This window comes from Lissotriton vulgaris, chromosome 9, assembly GCF_964263255.1.
Source record: "Lissotriton vulgaris chromosome 9, aLisVul1.2, whole genome shotgun sequence".
In the NCBI taxonomy this organism is placed as follows: Eukaryota; Metazoa; Chordata; class Amphibia; order Caudata; family Salamandridae; genus Lissotriton; species Lissotriton vulgaris.
In genome coordinates this window covers 695,738,034-695,751,621 of record NC_141697.1, presented here as the reverse complement: position 1 = coordinate 695,751,621, position 13,588 = coordinate 695,738,034, and the positions used below count along the sequence as shown (strand labels likewise).

Here is a 13,588-nt window from a genome sequence, read left to right as displayed (position 1 = left end):
ATTGAGACTGTTGCAAGACTCCTGAAATGGTATAGTAAAACAAATATAAACAATACATGAAATCTTTAATTTTGCTTCAACATCTTTTCACTTTTTCACTAGGGAAGTGCAACACATTAAAATAATTTACAAACTGCAATTTTTTTTTATCCTCATGGATCACATAAATTACTGACTATACTAATACTCTTAGATCATTACATGCTTTGTTATTCATTTCTGTTCATTATCACCTTTTGAAAAGGTTAATGGAATTCAATGAATGACAGATAAACATATGTGAACATTTCATAAGCGAGAGAAAGGGGTGCGTGCAATTTCAGGATAACTGATACTGTAAGCATACCCCAAGTCACCACAATATAACTGAATTAAATGACCCCCCTTTTGCTGATATAGTAAATTGCTATACTCTGAGGAAGCACAGGCTAATAATGACTGATTCTGACTCAGAAAACTTGCCACAGTGGTGGACAAACAAAAGGGGTAGACTCTTGTGTCACAGGATGCAGTTGGTCATCGAACCCGACAGAGAGAGGGCCACTCCTCTGTTGAATGGCACTAGGGGAGCATTTGCAGTTTATTCAGTGTTTACTCAGCGCACACCTCAGTAATTCTCTGCCTAGAGCCACCGGCTGGTCCATCGATACCACCACAAGTCTCCTCTCCCCCTAATTCAGAGCGCCATTACGCGCTTCACGTGCAATCTATCTCTACCTGGATTTTTCAGCGCTGAATCTCTCTGCCCACTCCATCAGTCCATCCACCTGCCTCACTCCTACTACCCTCACTGGGGTACCCAGCCGGGTTCCCTGTGAGTTTTTACCTTCACTATTTTCACAGTGCCACTGAATCCCACACCAGGCAGAACAGGCCCCCCTTCAGGTGTCTCAACACTGCTAGGTCCTGAAGAGACCCAATATCCTAACTGGGTCGAAACGTCGCAGACAGTTCAAAAGTGCAAACCATAACACAGCATTTATGAATCTATTAAGTGCTGTGCATTACACTGTTACATTTCCTGTGGTCGCCTAAATGTTCCAAAATTGAAACCTTGTACATATGTCACCTTAAATGTCACTCTTTAGTTTAGGTTCAATTGTTCTTTTCACTGGGACACCAAACACTTTTGCGTAACGTTCAGCCATTGTATAGCACATTTCTCTATACAGTACACCTATATATGTGTACTGTGTTACTCAACCCACTTGATTTTTGAAGTCGCCTGCAGATGCTTAGTTTTTGTACCTCTGCTAATCTTACCTTTATCCACAAGCACAAACACTGCTTGGTTGTAGAGCATGCACAGAAAGACCGGGATTTTAGACATAAATAGAATAAATGCAGTAACCTGTGAACATGAGTGTATTACTTTCCATGTGGGTCTTTGCTCTTACACCATTTTTATGTGTCTGCAGAGAGCTACATATAAAACAACTGAAGGCAAATAAGCGCTATTATATCCACTAGTTTGCTTTTTCCCAAATACTTAAAGCAATTAACAGTGGAGGGGGCTGTGACCAATCTAGAGGACTACACATCTCCATCCATTGCTGCCAAGTTTTCCGATTGCGTAAGTGTTGTTTTTCCAGAATTACAATATGAGTTACATTTCATTGACCAATGAGCAACACTTCAATTGACATGTTAACTCCACTATACCAAGCAATGAAGTCTATGTACGGAGTTTATATCACAAATGGCCTCCCTTTGGACAATGTGAAGGTCTAGAAATGGCATTGAAACAGTTGCAACACTCCTGAAGTGGTATAGTAAAACAATTATAAACAATACATGAAATCTTTATTTTTGCTTCAACATCTTTTCAATTTTTCACTAGGGAAGTGCGACAGATTACAATAATTTTAAAAAACTGCAATTATTTGTAATCCTCATGGATCACATAAATTACTGACTATACTAATACTCTCTGATCATTACATGCTTTGTTATTCATTTCTGTTCCTTATCACATTTTGAAAAGGTTAATGGAATTCAATGAATGACAGATAAACATATGTGAACATTTCATAAGCGAGAGAAAGCCTTACATCTGAAAATAACAGTCAAAGCTCTAACATCATAAAGTTATTTATTCTCTCATATAGTTGTCAAGTAGGTCCTTTCCCTGTTGAAATCTTTAAGTAATTTCTGACTTTTAGTCAATATTTATCTTAGCTATGGTGGTGAGTAGTTTACTATTAATAATATGTTACAATTATAGACCTACATTTGCCAACATGCAAAATCTTGCAGGCCAGAATTTAACCCCTTCGATGCTCATGACGAGCTCAGCTCGTCATGAGGCACAGTGGAGTTGTGCTGATGACGAGCTGAGCTCGTCATGAACAATGGGTAAACATCAAAGGTCAGCACAGGAGAAAAATATCCTTAGCAGCCAAGGTGTTAAGGAATTTGTGGAGGCATCACAAATGTTATGAACCACTTCATGCCCTTTTCCCTATTTTCTGCTGCAGCTTAAGAACTTTTCACAGCCCCACGTAGTTGAAAGCTTGATAGGGGCAATTGCCCAATTTACTAAGTTTCAAGATTTACATGCTACTCATTCATATCACTTGGTCTCTGGATCGGTACAGCTGCAGCAGGAGTCCCAAACAGGGGTTATAGACTGAGGAGAAAACATATGCAACATAACATAAAGAAATGCAGCATAATGAACATGACATGTTTCCACCCAAGAGGCAATCGTTTCAAGTTAGCAGGAGTTGCAGAAGCAATCCTTAAAGTACCATTGAAGTGTATATTAGCAAACTCATGCCTGTCCACAGTGGCAGCTCCTCTGCTGAGGTGGAGGGGCGTCACCCCAAGTCTTTTTAGCAGTGTAACTAAAGGAAAATTTAATGATAATAACTCAAAGTCATTATCATTTTGTTTGTTCCTGCTGCTGCAGCTTTGTGGGTGGGGCGGGCTGCTCTGCTGACCGAGAAGCAGGGGTAGGAGTGGTGGGCACTCTGTTAGTGCGCATGAAATCGGGCCGGCCAAACAGTCATGCGCACTTTGCATGTTCTCCACCCAGGTTACAGCCTGAGTAGAGAACATGCCCAGTACTCCAGCCCCCGTAGGAGTGCCAAACCACAGAACTCAGGTCAATCATAATGCTGCATTGCAGCATTGTGATTGGCTTAGGGAAGCCTGGGCGTGATTCCTGTTCAAGCCATAGGGACGACAGAGGAGAGGTGTGGCGAGAAGGTAAGTTACATTTTCTTTTTCCTTACATCACCACCGTCCTATGCTGGCCACAGGTGTCCTTGAAAACCAGTTTATGGGAAGAGTGCCAAACAAAAGATGGTTCATAATAAAAAAAGCCTCAACCTTTGAACCTCAAATACAGCAATGGTTGAGGAAAATCACAACTCAGTTGACATGTTGCTGTTCTGCAGCCAGTTGCTTCATATAAGCAGATTTTTCACCAAAAGCAGTTCCAGAATCTGCACAGTGCATGACAAGAAGTTTACATTTCAGAATTTGAATGATTAGTTTACATTTGAATGTGAATGCATTTCGACTATTATTTATAAATAGATTTCATATGTAATCTTTAACAATGAAGAATCTGCTCTTTCTTACAGATCGTGATAGCTCTGCGACAAATGCTATTATGATTTCTTCGGCACCAAACATCATCACAGCCAGTCCTACAACTATGTCAACAGTGGTGACTAATCAAACCACCTCTATAGATCCTACCGCGACCATTTCAGGTAATGCTTTGCTATTGGATTTACGTATTTTCATAATATCAATCAAATGACACCTACTAAGCAGTCTGCAAATGTTTAGTGCATTATTTCTAAAATCCACTTTTTCATTCACCATTTCATTTTGGCATCCTGTTCAAGTAAAGGGAGTCTGAAAACATTTACAAGCTTAAAATGTTTTATAATGCACATTTAAATGTGAGACAATGGGAGGCATCAATCTCTGTGACTATTACAATTATGAAATATAATATGAGAATTGCAAATAAAGCACCTATTTTATTCCCCAATGTCTACTTCAAGAGTATGATTCACTGCCAGCTGAATGGGATGGCCCTCATTTTTCAATTTAATGCTTATGAGGTAGTGACTTATTGGCCAAATTTCATGTAATGGCGGCGACTACTGACTTAAATTATTGTTGCAGAGCAAGCCATATTATATAAGTTTTAATATCATGTGTGCAAAGCTCAGTGAAGCATACAATTTCTACACATCTTCCCGTATATGTAAAGGCAAAATAGCTTCAGAGAGGGCATTGTGTGAATTAGTGAAATGATGTAAGGCAGGGTTTACATGTTTGTTTTCCTTATTTGCCAGCACTGTGAGAAGTTCCTCCTCCTGCTCCATTTTTATCCCTTACTTCATGGTTAGAGTTAAGCATGGGCGGAAAATCCGTTCCGCTCGCGGATTTTGCGGATTTTTGGTAAATTCGCAATCCGTGAGATTCGCGAATTTCCTGCAAAATCCGCGAACGGAAATCCGCAAACGGGGATTGGGTCAAAAGTTCAAGCTGACTTTTGTAACTCTTTTAGAATGGCGCCAGCAAGCTGCCAGAGCCATTCTAAAATAGTTACAAAAGTAAGCTTCAACAGGAAGCTCTAATAGATAAAGTAAAGCAGGTGCTGCTCAAATTCAGTTACACAATCATTAATCACCCCCAAACTTGGGGTGATTAATGATTGTGTAACTTAATTTGACCTTCAACTGGAGCACCTGCTATACTTTATCTATTAGTGCTTCCTGTTGAAGCTATTTCTAGCTATTTTAGAATGGCACTGGCAGCTTGCCGGCGCCATTCTAAGTGGGGCTGAGGTCAGAAGGGCACAAAAGTGGGACAGAGGGCAGAAAGGGACAAAAAATGAGTGGGGCAGAGGGCAGAAGGACACAGAAACAAGTGGTACAGAGGGCAGATGGGCATAAAAAACAAGAGGGTGGCAGTGATTAAGCAGGCAAAAAAAAACACCCCGCGAAATTGCAAAGCGCCTCGCGAACACCCGCGAACACGTAAAGCGCCTCACGAACGCCCGCGAACACTCAAAAATAAAACAATCCACAAATTCGCGCAAATTCGCGAATTTTGCGGATTGCCAATTCGCAAATTCGCGAATTGCCAATTCGCAAAATTCACCCATGCTTAGTTAGGAACTTATACAAGTATTATGGGAAAGTCGTTAAGCCATTTCATTCCCAAAAAAGATAATCTTCACTTGCAACTAGTCTATAATCTTAAGATGTTTGGAGAAATCGAGAATTCCACAACATCCACCAGTCTTGGACAGTGAGCTTGTGACAGGGGTGCGTGCAATTTCATGATAACTGATACTGTAGGCATACCCCAAGTCACCACAATATAACTGAATTAAATGACCCCCCTTTTGCTGATATAGTAAATTGCTATACTCTGAGGAAGCACAGGCTAATAATGACTAATTGTGACTCAGCAAATTTGCGCCAGTGGTGGACAAACAAAAGGGCTAGACTCTTGTGTCACAGGATGCAGTTGGTCATCGAACCCGACAGAGAGAGGGCCGCTCCTCTGTTGAATGGCACCAGGGGAGCATTTGCAGTTTATTCAGCGTTTACTCAGCGCACACCTCAGTAATCTTCTGCCTAGAGCCACCGGCTGGTCCATCGATACCACCACAAGACTCCGCTCCCCCTAATTCAGAGCGCCATTACGCGCTTCACGTGCAACCTATCTCTACCTGGATTTTTCAGCGCTGAATCTCTCTGCCCTCTCCATCAGTCCATCCACCTGCCTCACTCCTACTACCCTCACTGGGATACCCGGCCGGGTTCCCTGTGAGTTTTTACCTTCACTATTTTCACAGTGCCACTGCATCCCACACCAGGCAGGACAGGCCCTCCTTCAGGTGTCTCAACACTGCTAGGTCCTGAAGAGACCCAATATATTAACTGGGTCGAAACGTCGCAGACAGTTCAAAAGGGCAAACCATAACACAGCATTTATGAATCTATTAAGTGCTGTGCATTACACTGTTACATTTCCTGTGGTCGCCTAAATGTTCCAAAATTGAAACCTTGTACATATGTCACCTTAAATGTCACTGCTTAGTTTAGGTTCAATTGTTCTTTTCACTGGGACACCAAACACTTTTGCGTAACATTCAGCCATTGTATAGCACATTTCTCTATACAGTACACCTATATATGTGTACTGTGTTACTCAACCCACTTGATTTTTGAAGTCGCCTGCACATGCTTAGTTTTTGTACCTCTGCTAATCTTACCTTTATCCACAAACACTGATTGGTTGTAGAGCATGCACAGAAAGACCGGGATTTTAGACATAAATAGAATAAATGCAGTGACCTGTGAACATGAGTGTATTACTTTCCATGTGGGTCTTTGCTCTTACACCATTTTTATGTGACTTCAGAGAGCTATATATAAGAAAAACTGAAGGCAAATAAGCGCTTTTATATCCACTAGTTTGCTTTTTCCCAAATACTTAAAGCAATTAACAGTGGAGGGGGCTGTGACCGATCTAGAGGACTACACATTTCCATCCATTGCTGCCAAGTTTTCAGATTGCTTAAGTGTTTTTTTTTCCCAGAATTACAATATGAGTTACATATCATTGACCAATGAGCGACACTTCAATTGACATGTTAACTCCACCATACCAAGCAATGAAGTCTATGTACGGAGTTTATATCACAAATGGCCTCCCTTTGGACAATGTGAAGGTCTAGAAATAGCATTGAAACTGTTGCAACACTCCTGAAACGGTATAGTAAAACAATTATAAACAATACATGAAATCTTTATTTTTGCTTCAACATCTTTTCACTTTTTCACTAGGGAAGTGCAACACATTACAATAATTTAAAAAAAAACTGCAATTTGTTTTAATCCTCATGGATCTTATAAATTACTGACTATACTAATACTCTCTGATCATTACATGCTTTGTTATTCATTTCTGTTCATTATCACCTTTTGAAAAGGTTAATGGAATTCAATGAATGACAGATAAACATATGTGAACATTTCATAAGCGAGAGAAAGCCTTACATCTGAAAATAACAGTCAAAGCTCTAACATCATAAAGTCATTTATTCTCTCATTTAATTGTCAAGTAGGTTCTTTCCCTGAAGTAATTTCTGACTTTTACTCAATATTTATCTTAGCTATGGTGGTGAGTAGTTTACTATTGATAATATATTACAATTATAGACCTACATTTGCCAACATGCAAAATCTTGCAGGCCAGAATTTAAGGAACTTGTGGAGAAATTACAAATGTTATGAACCACTTCATGCCTTTTTCCCTATTTTCTGCTGCATCTTAAGAACTTTTCACAGCCCCACGTAGTTGAAAGCTTGATAGGGGCAAATGCCCAATTTACTAAGTTTCAAGATTTACATGCTACTCATTCATATCACTTGGCCTCTGGATCGGTACAACTGCAGCAGGAGTCCCAAACAGCGGTTATAGACTAAGGAGAAAACATATGCAACATCACATAAAGAACTGCAGCATAATAAAAATGTCATGTTTCCACCCAAAAGGCAATAGTTTCAAGTTAGCAGGAGTTGCAGAAGCAATCCTTGAAGTACCATTGAAGTGTATATCAGCAAATGCATGCCTGTCCACAGTGGCAGCTCCTCTGCTGAGGTGGAGAGGCGTCGCCCCAAGTCTTTTTAGCAGTGTAAATAAAGGAAAAATAAATGATAACTCAAAATCATTATCATTTTGTTTGGATCTGCTGCTGCAGCTTTGTGGGTGGGGCGGGCTGCTCTGCCGACAGAGGAGCAGGGGTAGGAGTGATGGGCACTCTGTTAGTGTGCATGAAATCGGGCCGGCCAAAGAGTCATGCGCACTTTGCATGTTCTCCACCCAGGTTACAGCCTGTGTGGAGAACATGCCCAGGACTCCAGCCCCCGTAGGAGGGCCAAACCATAGCACTCAGGTCAATCACAATGCTGCATTGCAGCATTGTGATTGGCTTAGGGGAGCCTGGGCGTGATTCCTGTTCAGGCCATAGGGACGACAGGGGAGAGGTGTGGCGAGGAGGTAAGTTACATTTTCTTTTTCCTTACATCCCCACCGTCCTATGTTGGCCACAGGTGTCCTTGAATAACAGTTTATGGGAAGAGTGCCAAACAAAAGATGGGTCATAATAAAAAAAAGCCTCAACCTTTGAACCTCAAATACAGCAATGGTTGAGGAAAATCACAACTCAGTTGCCATGTTGCTGTTCTGGAGCCAGTTGCTTCATATAAGCAGATTTTTCACCAAAAGCAGTTCCAGAATCTGCACAGTGCATGACAAGAAGTTTACATTTAAGAATTTGAATGATTAGTTTACATTTCAGAATGTGAATGGATTTTGACTATCATTTATAAATAGATTTCATATGTAATCTTTAACAATGAAGAATCTGCTCTTTCTTACAGATCGTGATAGCTCTGCGACAAATGCTATTATGATTTCTTCGGCACCAAACATCATCACAGCCGGTCCTACAACTATGTCAACAGTGGTGACTAATCAAACCACCTCTATAGATTCTACCGCGACCACTTCAGGTAATGCTTTGCTATTGGATTTGCGTATTTTCATAATATCAATCAAATGACACCTACTAAGCGGTCTGCAAATGTTTAGTGCATTATTTCTAAAATCCACTTTTTCATTCACCATTTCATTTTGACATCTTGTTCAAGTAAAGGGAGTCTGAAAACATTTACAGGCTTAAAATATTTTATTTTGCACCTTTAAATGTGAGACAATGGGAGGCATCAATCTCTGTGACTATTACAATTATGAAATATAATATGAGAATTGCAAATAAAGCACCTATTTTATTCCCCAATGTCTACTTCAAGAGTATGATTCGCTGCCAGTTGAATGGGATGGTCCTCATTTTTCAATTTAATCCTCATGAGGTAGTGACTTATTGGCCAAATTTCATATAATGGCGGCGACTACTGACATCAATTAATGTTGCAGAGCAAGCCATATTATATAAGCTTTAATATCATGTTTGCAAAGCTCAGTGAAGCATACAATTTCTACACATCTTCCCATGTATGTAAAGGTAAAATAGCTTCAGAGAGGGCATTGTGTGAATTAGTGAAATGATGTAAGGCAGGGTTTATATGTTTGTTTTCCTTATCTGCCACCACTGTGAGAAGTTCCACCTCCTTCTCCATTTTTATCCTTTTCTTCATGGTTAGGGTCTTATACAAGTATTATGGGAAAGTAATTAAGCCATTTCATTCCCAAATAAGATAATCTTCACTTGCAACTAGTCTATTGTCACAAACAAGGCAGGATGACTAAACTTAAAAGTCAGATGCAGCAGGAGCGATGTCGTAGCTTAATTCCTTCCACCCTAGAAGCGGCCCCCCAGGCGCGTCATACATATAACACGCTTCTAGGTTGACCTCCTCCAGGGAAGGGGAAAAATGGAGAAATAAAATATAATAGGCTGGCAGCCAGAAATCATCTACAGCAGGCGAAGACAGGCTAGATGTCCCTTTTCAAGTCTGCATACTGAATCTGCATGAATACACAAGAAGACACTTGTCAATACTAACCCCCTCCCTTTCCTAGAACCAAAAAGCATAGAGGTATATAGAAAAGGTAAGTACTCACTTATCTAGGCTGCCACACACATCCAAGAAGAAAATGTCCAAAGAAAAAAGAAAGAAAAGTAATCCAAGTTCGAAAGAGCCACAGCTCCAGAGAGAAAGCAATAATCTTAGTTTCAAATGCACATCTAAGAAGCTAATGTGCTCTCTCTATATCTCTTCAATGTCCAGACGCTTGTTCCACTTCTCCGTGGCAAGTAAATATACATTAGTTCATACCTATCCCAAATCCACAAGGGAATTAAGCTGGGGGTCGCTTAACTAGCTCAAAGTGCACCAAACAATATCCAGCCAAAAACAAGGGGGCGGGCTGGAGAAAATAGAGTCTCGGTACCTCTGAATTGAACACTAATCAAGGCGCCCAGCTCTCTTCGAATCTAAGGAGGAGACACGGGTGCACCCGGCGTCTCTTCACACAGTCCGTAACTATGCCACACAATGCTCACGTTACTCGAAGGCAGCTGGCGTCTTCTCCGCGTCCTCCCTTCTTTCTTAAACAGCTGTCTCCTTCTTTCAGCGCGAGCAGCGTGGCTCCTCTGCTCTCAGCGCGGCTCTCCAAAGTCTCAGCGCGGCTCTCCGAGGTCAAAGGGCGTAACAAGCCGTGAAGCGGAAAAGTCTAGCACGCGGCTATGCTCGGTCTCCGCTTACTCCGAGCAAATATCTTCACCAGGAAATCTCCATGAGCCCCATAAGGCTAACCAAGCACTCGAGTTCAGAGCAGAAAGGCTCACAGGTGACAAGCACCGGAAGCAAGGGGTGAAAGAAGGATATAGCAAACAAGGAAGACGAACAACAAACACAAACAACAGACTAATCACCAGGCACTCTGGGAGATGCAGTTCTCCTAACAAGGGCCTGAATCGTGACAGAACCCCCTCTCAACGACCGACGTCTCGGTGGTCCACCAGGCTTTGTCGGGTACATGGCGTGAAAACGCCGTAACAGACCAGGACAGTGGAGATTGGAATGAGGCTCCCAAGAGCGTTCCTCATGCCCATACCCTTTCCAGTCAATCAAGTACTGCTCGCACTTCACTCTCCTGGAATCAAGCACAGCTCGCACTTCATATTCAGTATCCCCATCAATCTCCACAGGCTGTGGCCTCCCCAAGACTCTAGTACCCGGTACATACGGTTTCAGGAGAGACACGTGAAACACAGGATGTATGTGCCATGTAGGGGGAAGCCGAAGCTTCATGGCCACTGGATTGATAACCTCTAGAATGGGATACGGGCCAACAAATTTAGGTTGCAATCGAGTATTCCCCTTCAGTTTTAGGTGCTTTGTGCTCAACCATACCTTATCTGCTATTGTATACACTGGTTCAGGGGTTCTTTTTCTGTCAGCCTGTTTTTTGTCATGATCTCTGGCTGCCACCAACTGTTCCCTAGCCTCCTTCGCTATGGAAATAAGATGAGCATGGTGCTCCTGGATAGAGGGAAGAGAGGAAACACCAGGGTGAGCAAAAGGCAAAAAATTGGGATGAAAGCCATGAAGGCAATAGAAAGGTGAACATCCCAATGATGAATGAGTGGCGCTATTGTAGGCGAACTCCGCCATCCACAACAACGTCCGCCATTCCTCACTCTGTTGCAGAGTAAAACACCTTAGATACTGTTCAAGTGTTTGATTAAGCCTTTCAGTTTTCCCATCTGTCTGGGGATGATAGCTTGTGGACAGTCGTGCATCGATATTCAGGATGTCACACAATGCCTTCCAAAACTTAGACGTGAACTGTGTTCCTCTATCCGTGATAAGGACAGAAGGAACACTGTGTAGCCTTACCACGTTTTGCAAGAAGACTAGGGCCAATTCCCCAGAGGTAGGCAACTTAGTGAGGGCTATAAAATGCCCCATTTTGGTTAAATGGTCTATGACCACTAAGATGGTGTTGTTGCCGTGACTGAGAGGCATCTCCACAATGAAGTCCATTGAGACGGTGTGCCATGGCGCAGGAGGTATCGGTATAGAGCGTAACAAACCGCTACTTTGTTGATGCAGTGCCTTTCCCTGAGTACATACAGGACATTTAGCCACATAGTCTGCAATGTCCTTTCGCAAGTTCTCCCACCAAAAATACCTGGTGACTGTTTGCAAGGTTTTCTGAACCCCCAAATGTCCACCTAATGTAGAGTCATGAGTCCATTGCAGAACCTGATTTTGTAGTTCTATCGTAGGCACATACAGCAGTCTGTCCCTGAAGAGAAGTTTGTTTCGTGAAGTTCTTTGCTGTGGTTCAATAGCTATCCAAGTTTGCACGTCCACCAGTTTGACTTCCTCTTCCACTCTTTTCAGGAAATCGAGGGAGCCCGCAATAGCTGAAGCTGATGGAGAGAAGGATGCCTCTCGAAGATTGCTTGGTGGCTCTCCGGTGTCTGGAGAAAGTTCTCTTACTGCAGATTCCGGTCTTGAAAGCGCATCGGCTTTACCATTTTGGGGACCCGGACGGTATTTAATCACGAAATCAAAGTCCGAGAAAAACAAAGACCACCGTAATTGGCGTGGTGTTAATGCTCTTGCGCTTTTCAAAAAAAGCAAATTACGATGATCGGTGAAGATTTCCACTGTGTGTCTGGCCCCCAGTAGATGGTGTCTCCATTCCTCACAGGCTCTCTTGATAGCTAGCAATTCCTTATCAGTGATGCTGTAGTTGATTTCACAAGAGGTTAGTTTCCGAGAGAAATATGCCACAGGATGTAGCTGACCAGTATCCGGGTTTCTCTGTGAGAGGATACCTCCTATGGCATAGTATGAGGCATCCGTCTCCATGATGAACGGCTGACTAGCATCTGGATGCCGAAGAATGGGAGCAGTCACGAAACAAGTCTTCAATGTTCGGAAAGCACATTCCGCAGAATTGGTCCACTTGAAAACAGCTCCCTTCTTCAGTAGATGGGTTAATGGCAGGATAATCCTAGAGAAGTCCTTGATGAATCTTCTGTAAAAGTTTGCAAAACCCAAGAAGCTCTGCAAAGCCTTTACAGACGAAGGAGATTCCCACTGGATGATAGCTTGTGTTTTCTTTTTATCCATCTGTACACCATTCGGACCGATGACATAACCCAAGAACTCCACTTCTTCCGTATGAAACAAACACTTCTCGAACTTGGCATACAACTCATATCGTTGCAATCGTTCCAGAACCTCCATCACATGTCGAACATGTTCCTCTCCCGTAGAGGAGTAAATCAAGATGTCGTCTATATAGACTATGCATGACACATCCAATAAGCCCCTCAACACCTTGTCCATGAAGAATTGGAATGCCGCGGGGGCATTGCATAGGCCGAACGGCATAACTTGGTATTCGTAGAGCCCGTATCGGGTGCGGAAAGCAGTCTTCCACTCGTCTCCTCTACGGACGCGCACCAGATGATAAGCCCCCCGTAGATCCAACTTGGTGAAAATCCTAGCATCTTTTAACTGATCCAACAAGACTGGAATCAGAGGCAGCGGGTACCTGTTCTTCCTGGTAACTCAGTTAATAGCCCTGTAATCAATACACGTTCTTAGCCCCCCCTCCTTCTTAGGGATGAAAAACAGGGGCGATGATGCAGGAGACGTAGACGGACGGATGAATCTGGATTCCAACAATTTCTTCAGATATTGTTGCAAGTACACATTTTCTGCTTCAGTGAGAGCGTATACCCTGCTACACGGAATGTTTGCTCCGGGTTCCAGATCTATGACGCAGTCATATTCCCGATGTGGGGGCAGTTTACTGGCTTCTTTTTCGCTAAAGACATCTTGATACGTTCGATATACATCCGGAAGGGTGGTGATTGCGTTGACCCCCAAGGCTCTTCCTCCAGAAGCTAAAGTACTCGCAGGCGTTTCCATTCTGATTTCCTCATGAGGATGTGTTGGAGTACAATGTTCTGCGCAGTATACAGAGCTCAGTGTGATAGAACGAGCAGCCCACTTAACAACTGGGTCGTGTTGGGTTAACCAGGGCATGCCCA

General features: G+C 42.5%; 1 protein-coding gene across 1 annotated transcript in view; it reads left to right on the top strand.

Annotated features, from left to right (window-relative positions):
• LOC147692124 (mucin-12-like) overlaps positions 1–13,588 on the top strand; it is a 587,862-nt gene that overhangs the window by 172,440 nt on the left and 401,834 nt on the right. The window contains exons 5-6 of the mRNA XM_086936740.1: positions 3,591–3,722; positions 8,427–8,558. Coding sequence (XP_086792866.1) covers positions 3,591–3,722; positions 8,427–8,558 — 264 coding nt within the window. The remainder of the gene's footprint in view (positions 1–3,590; positions 3,723–8,426; positions 8,559–13,588) is intronic.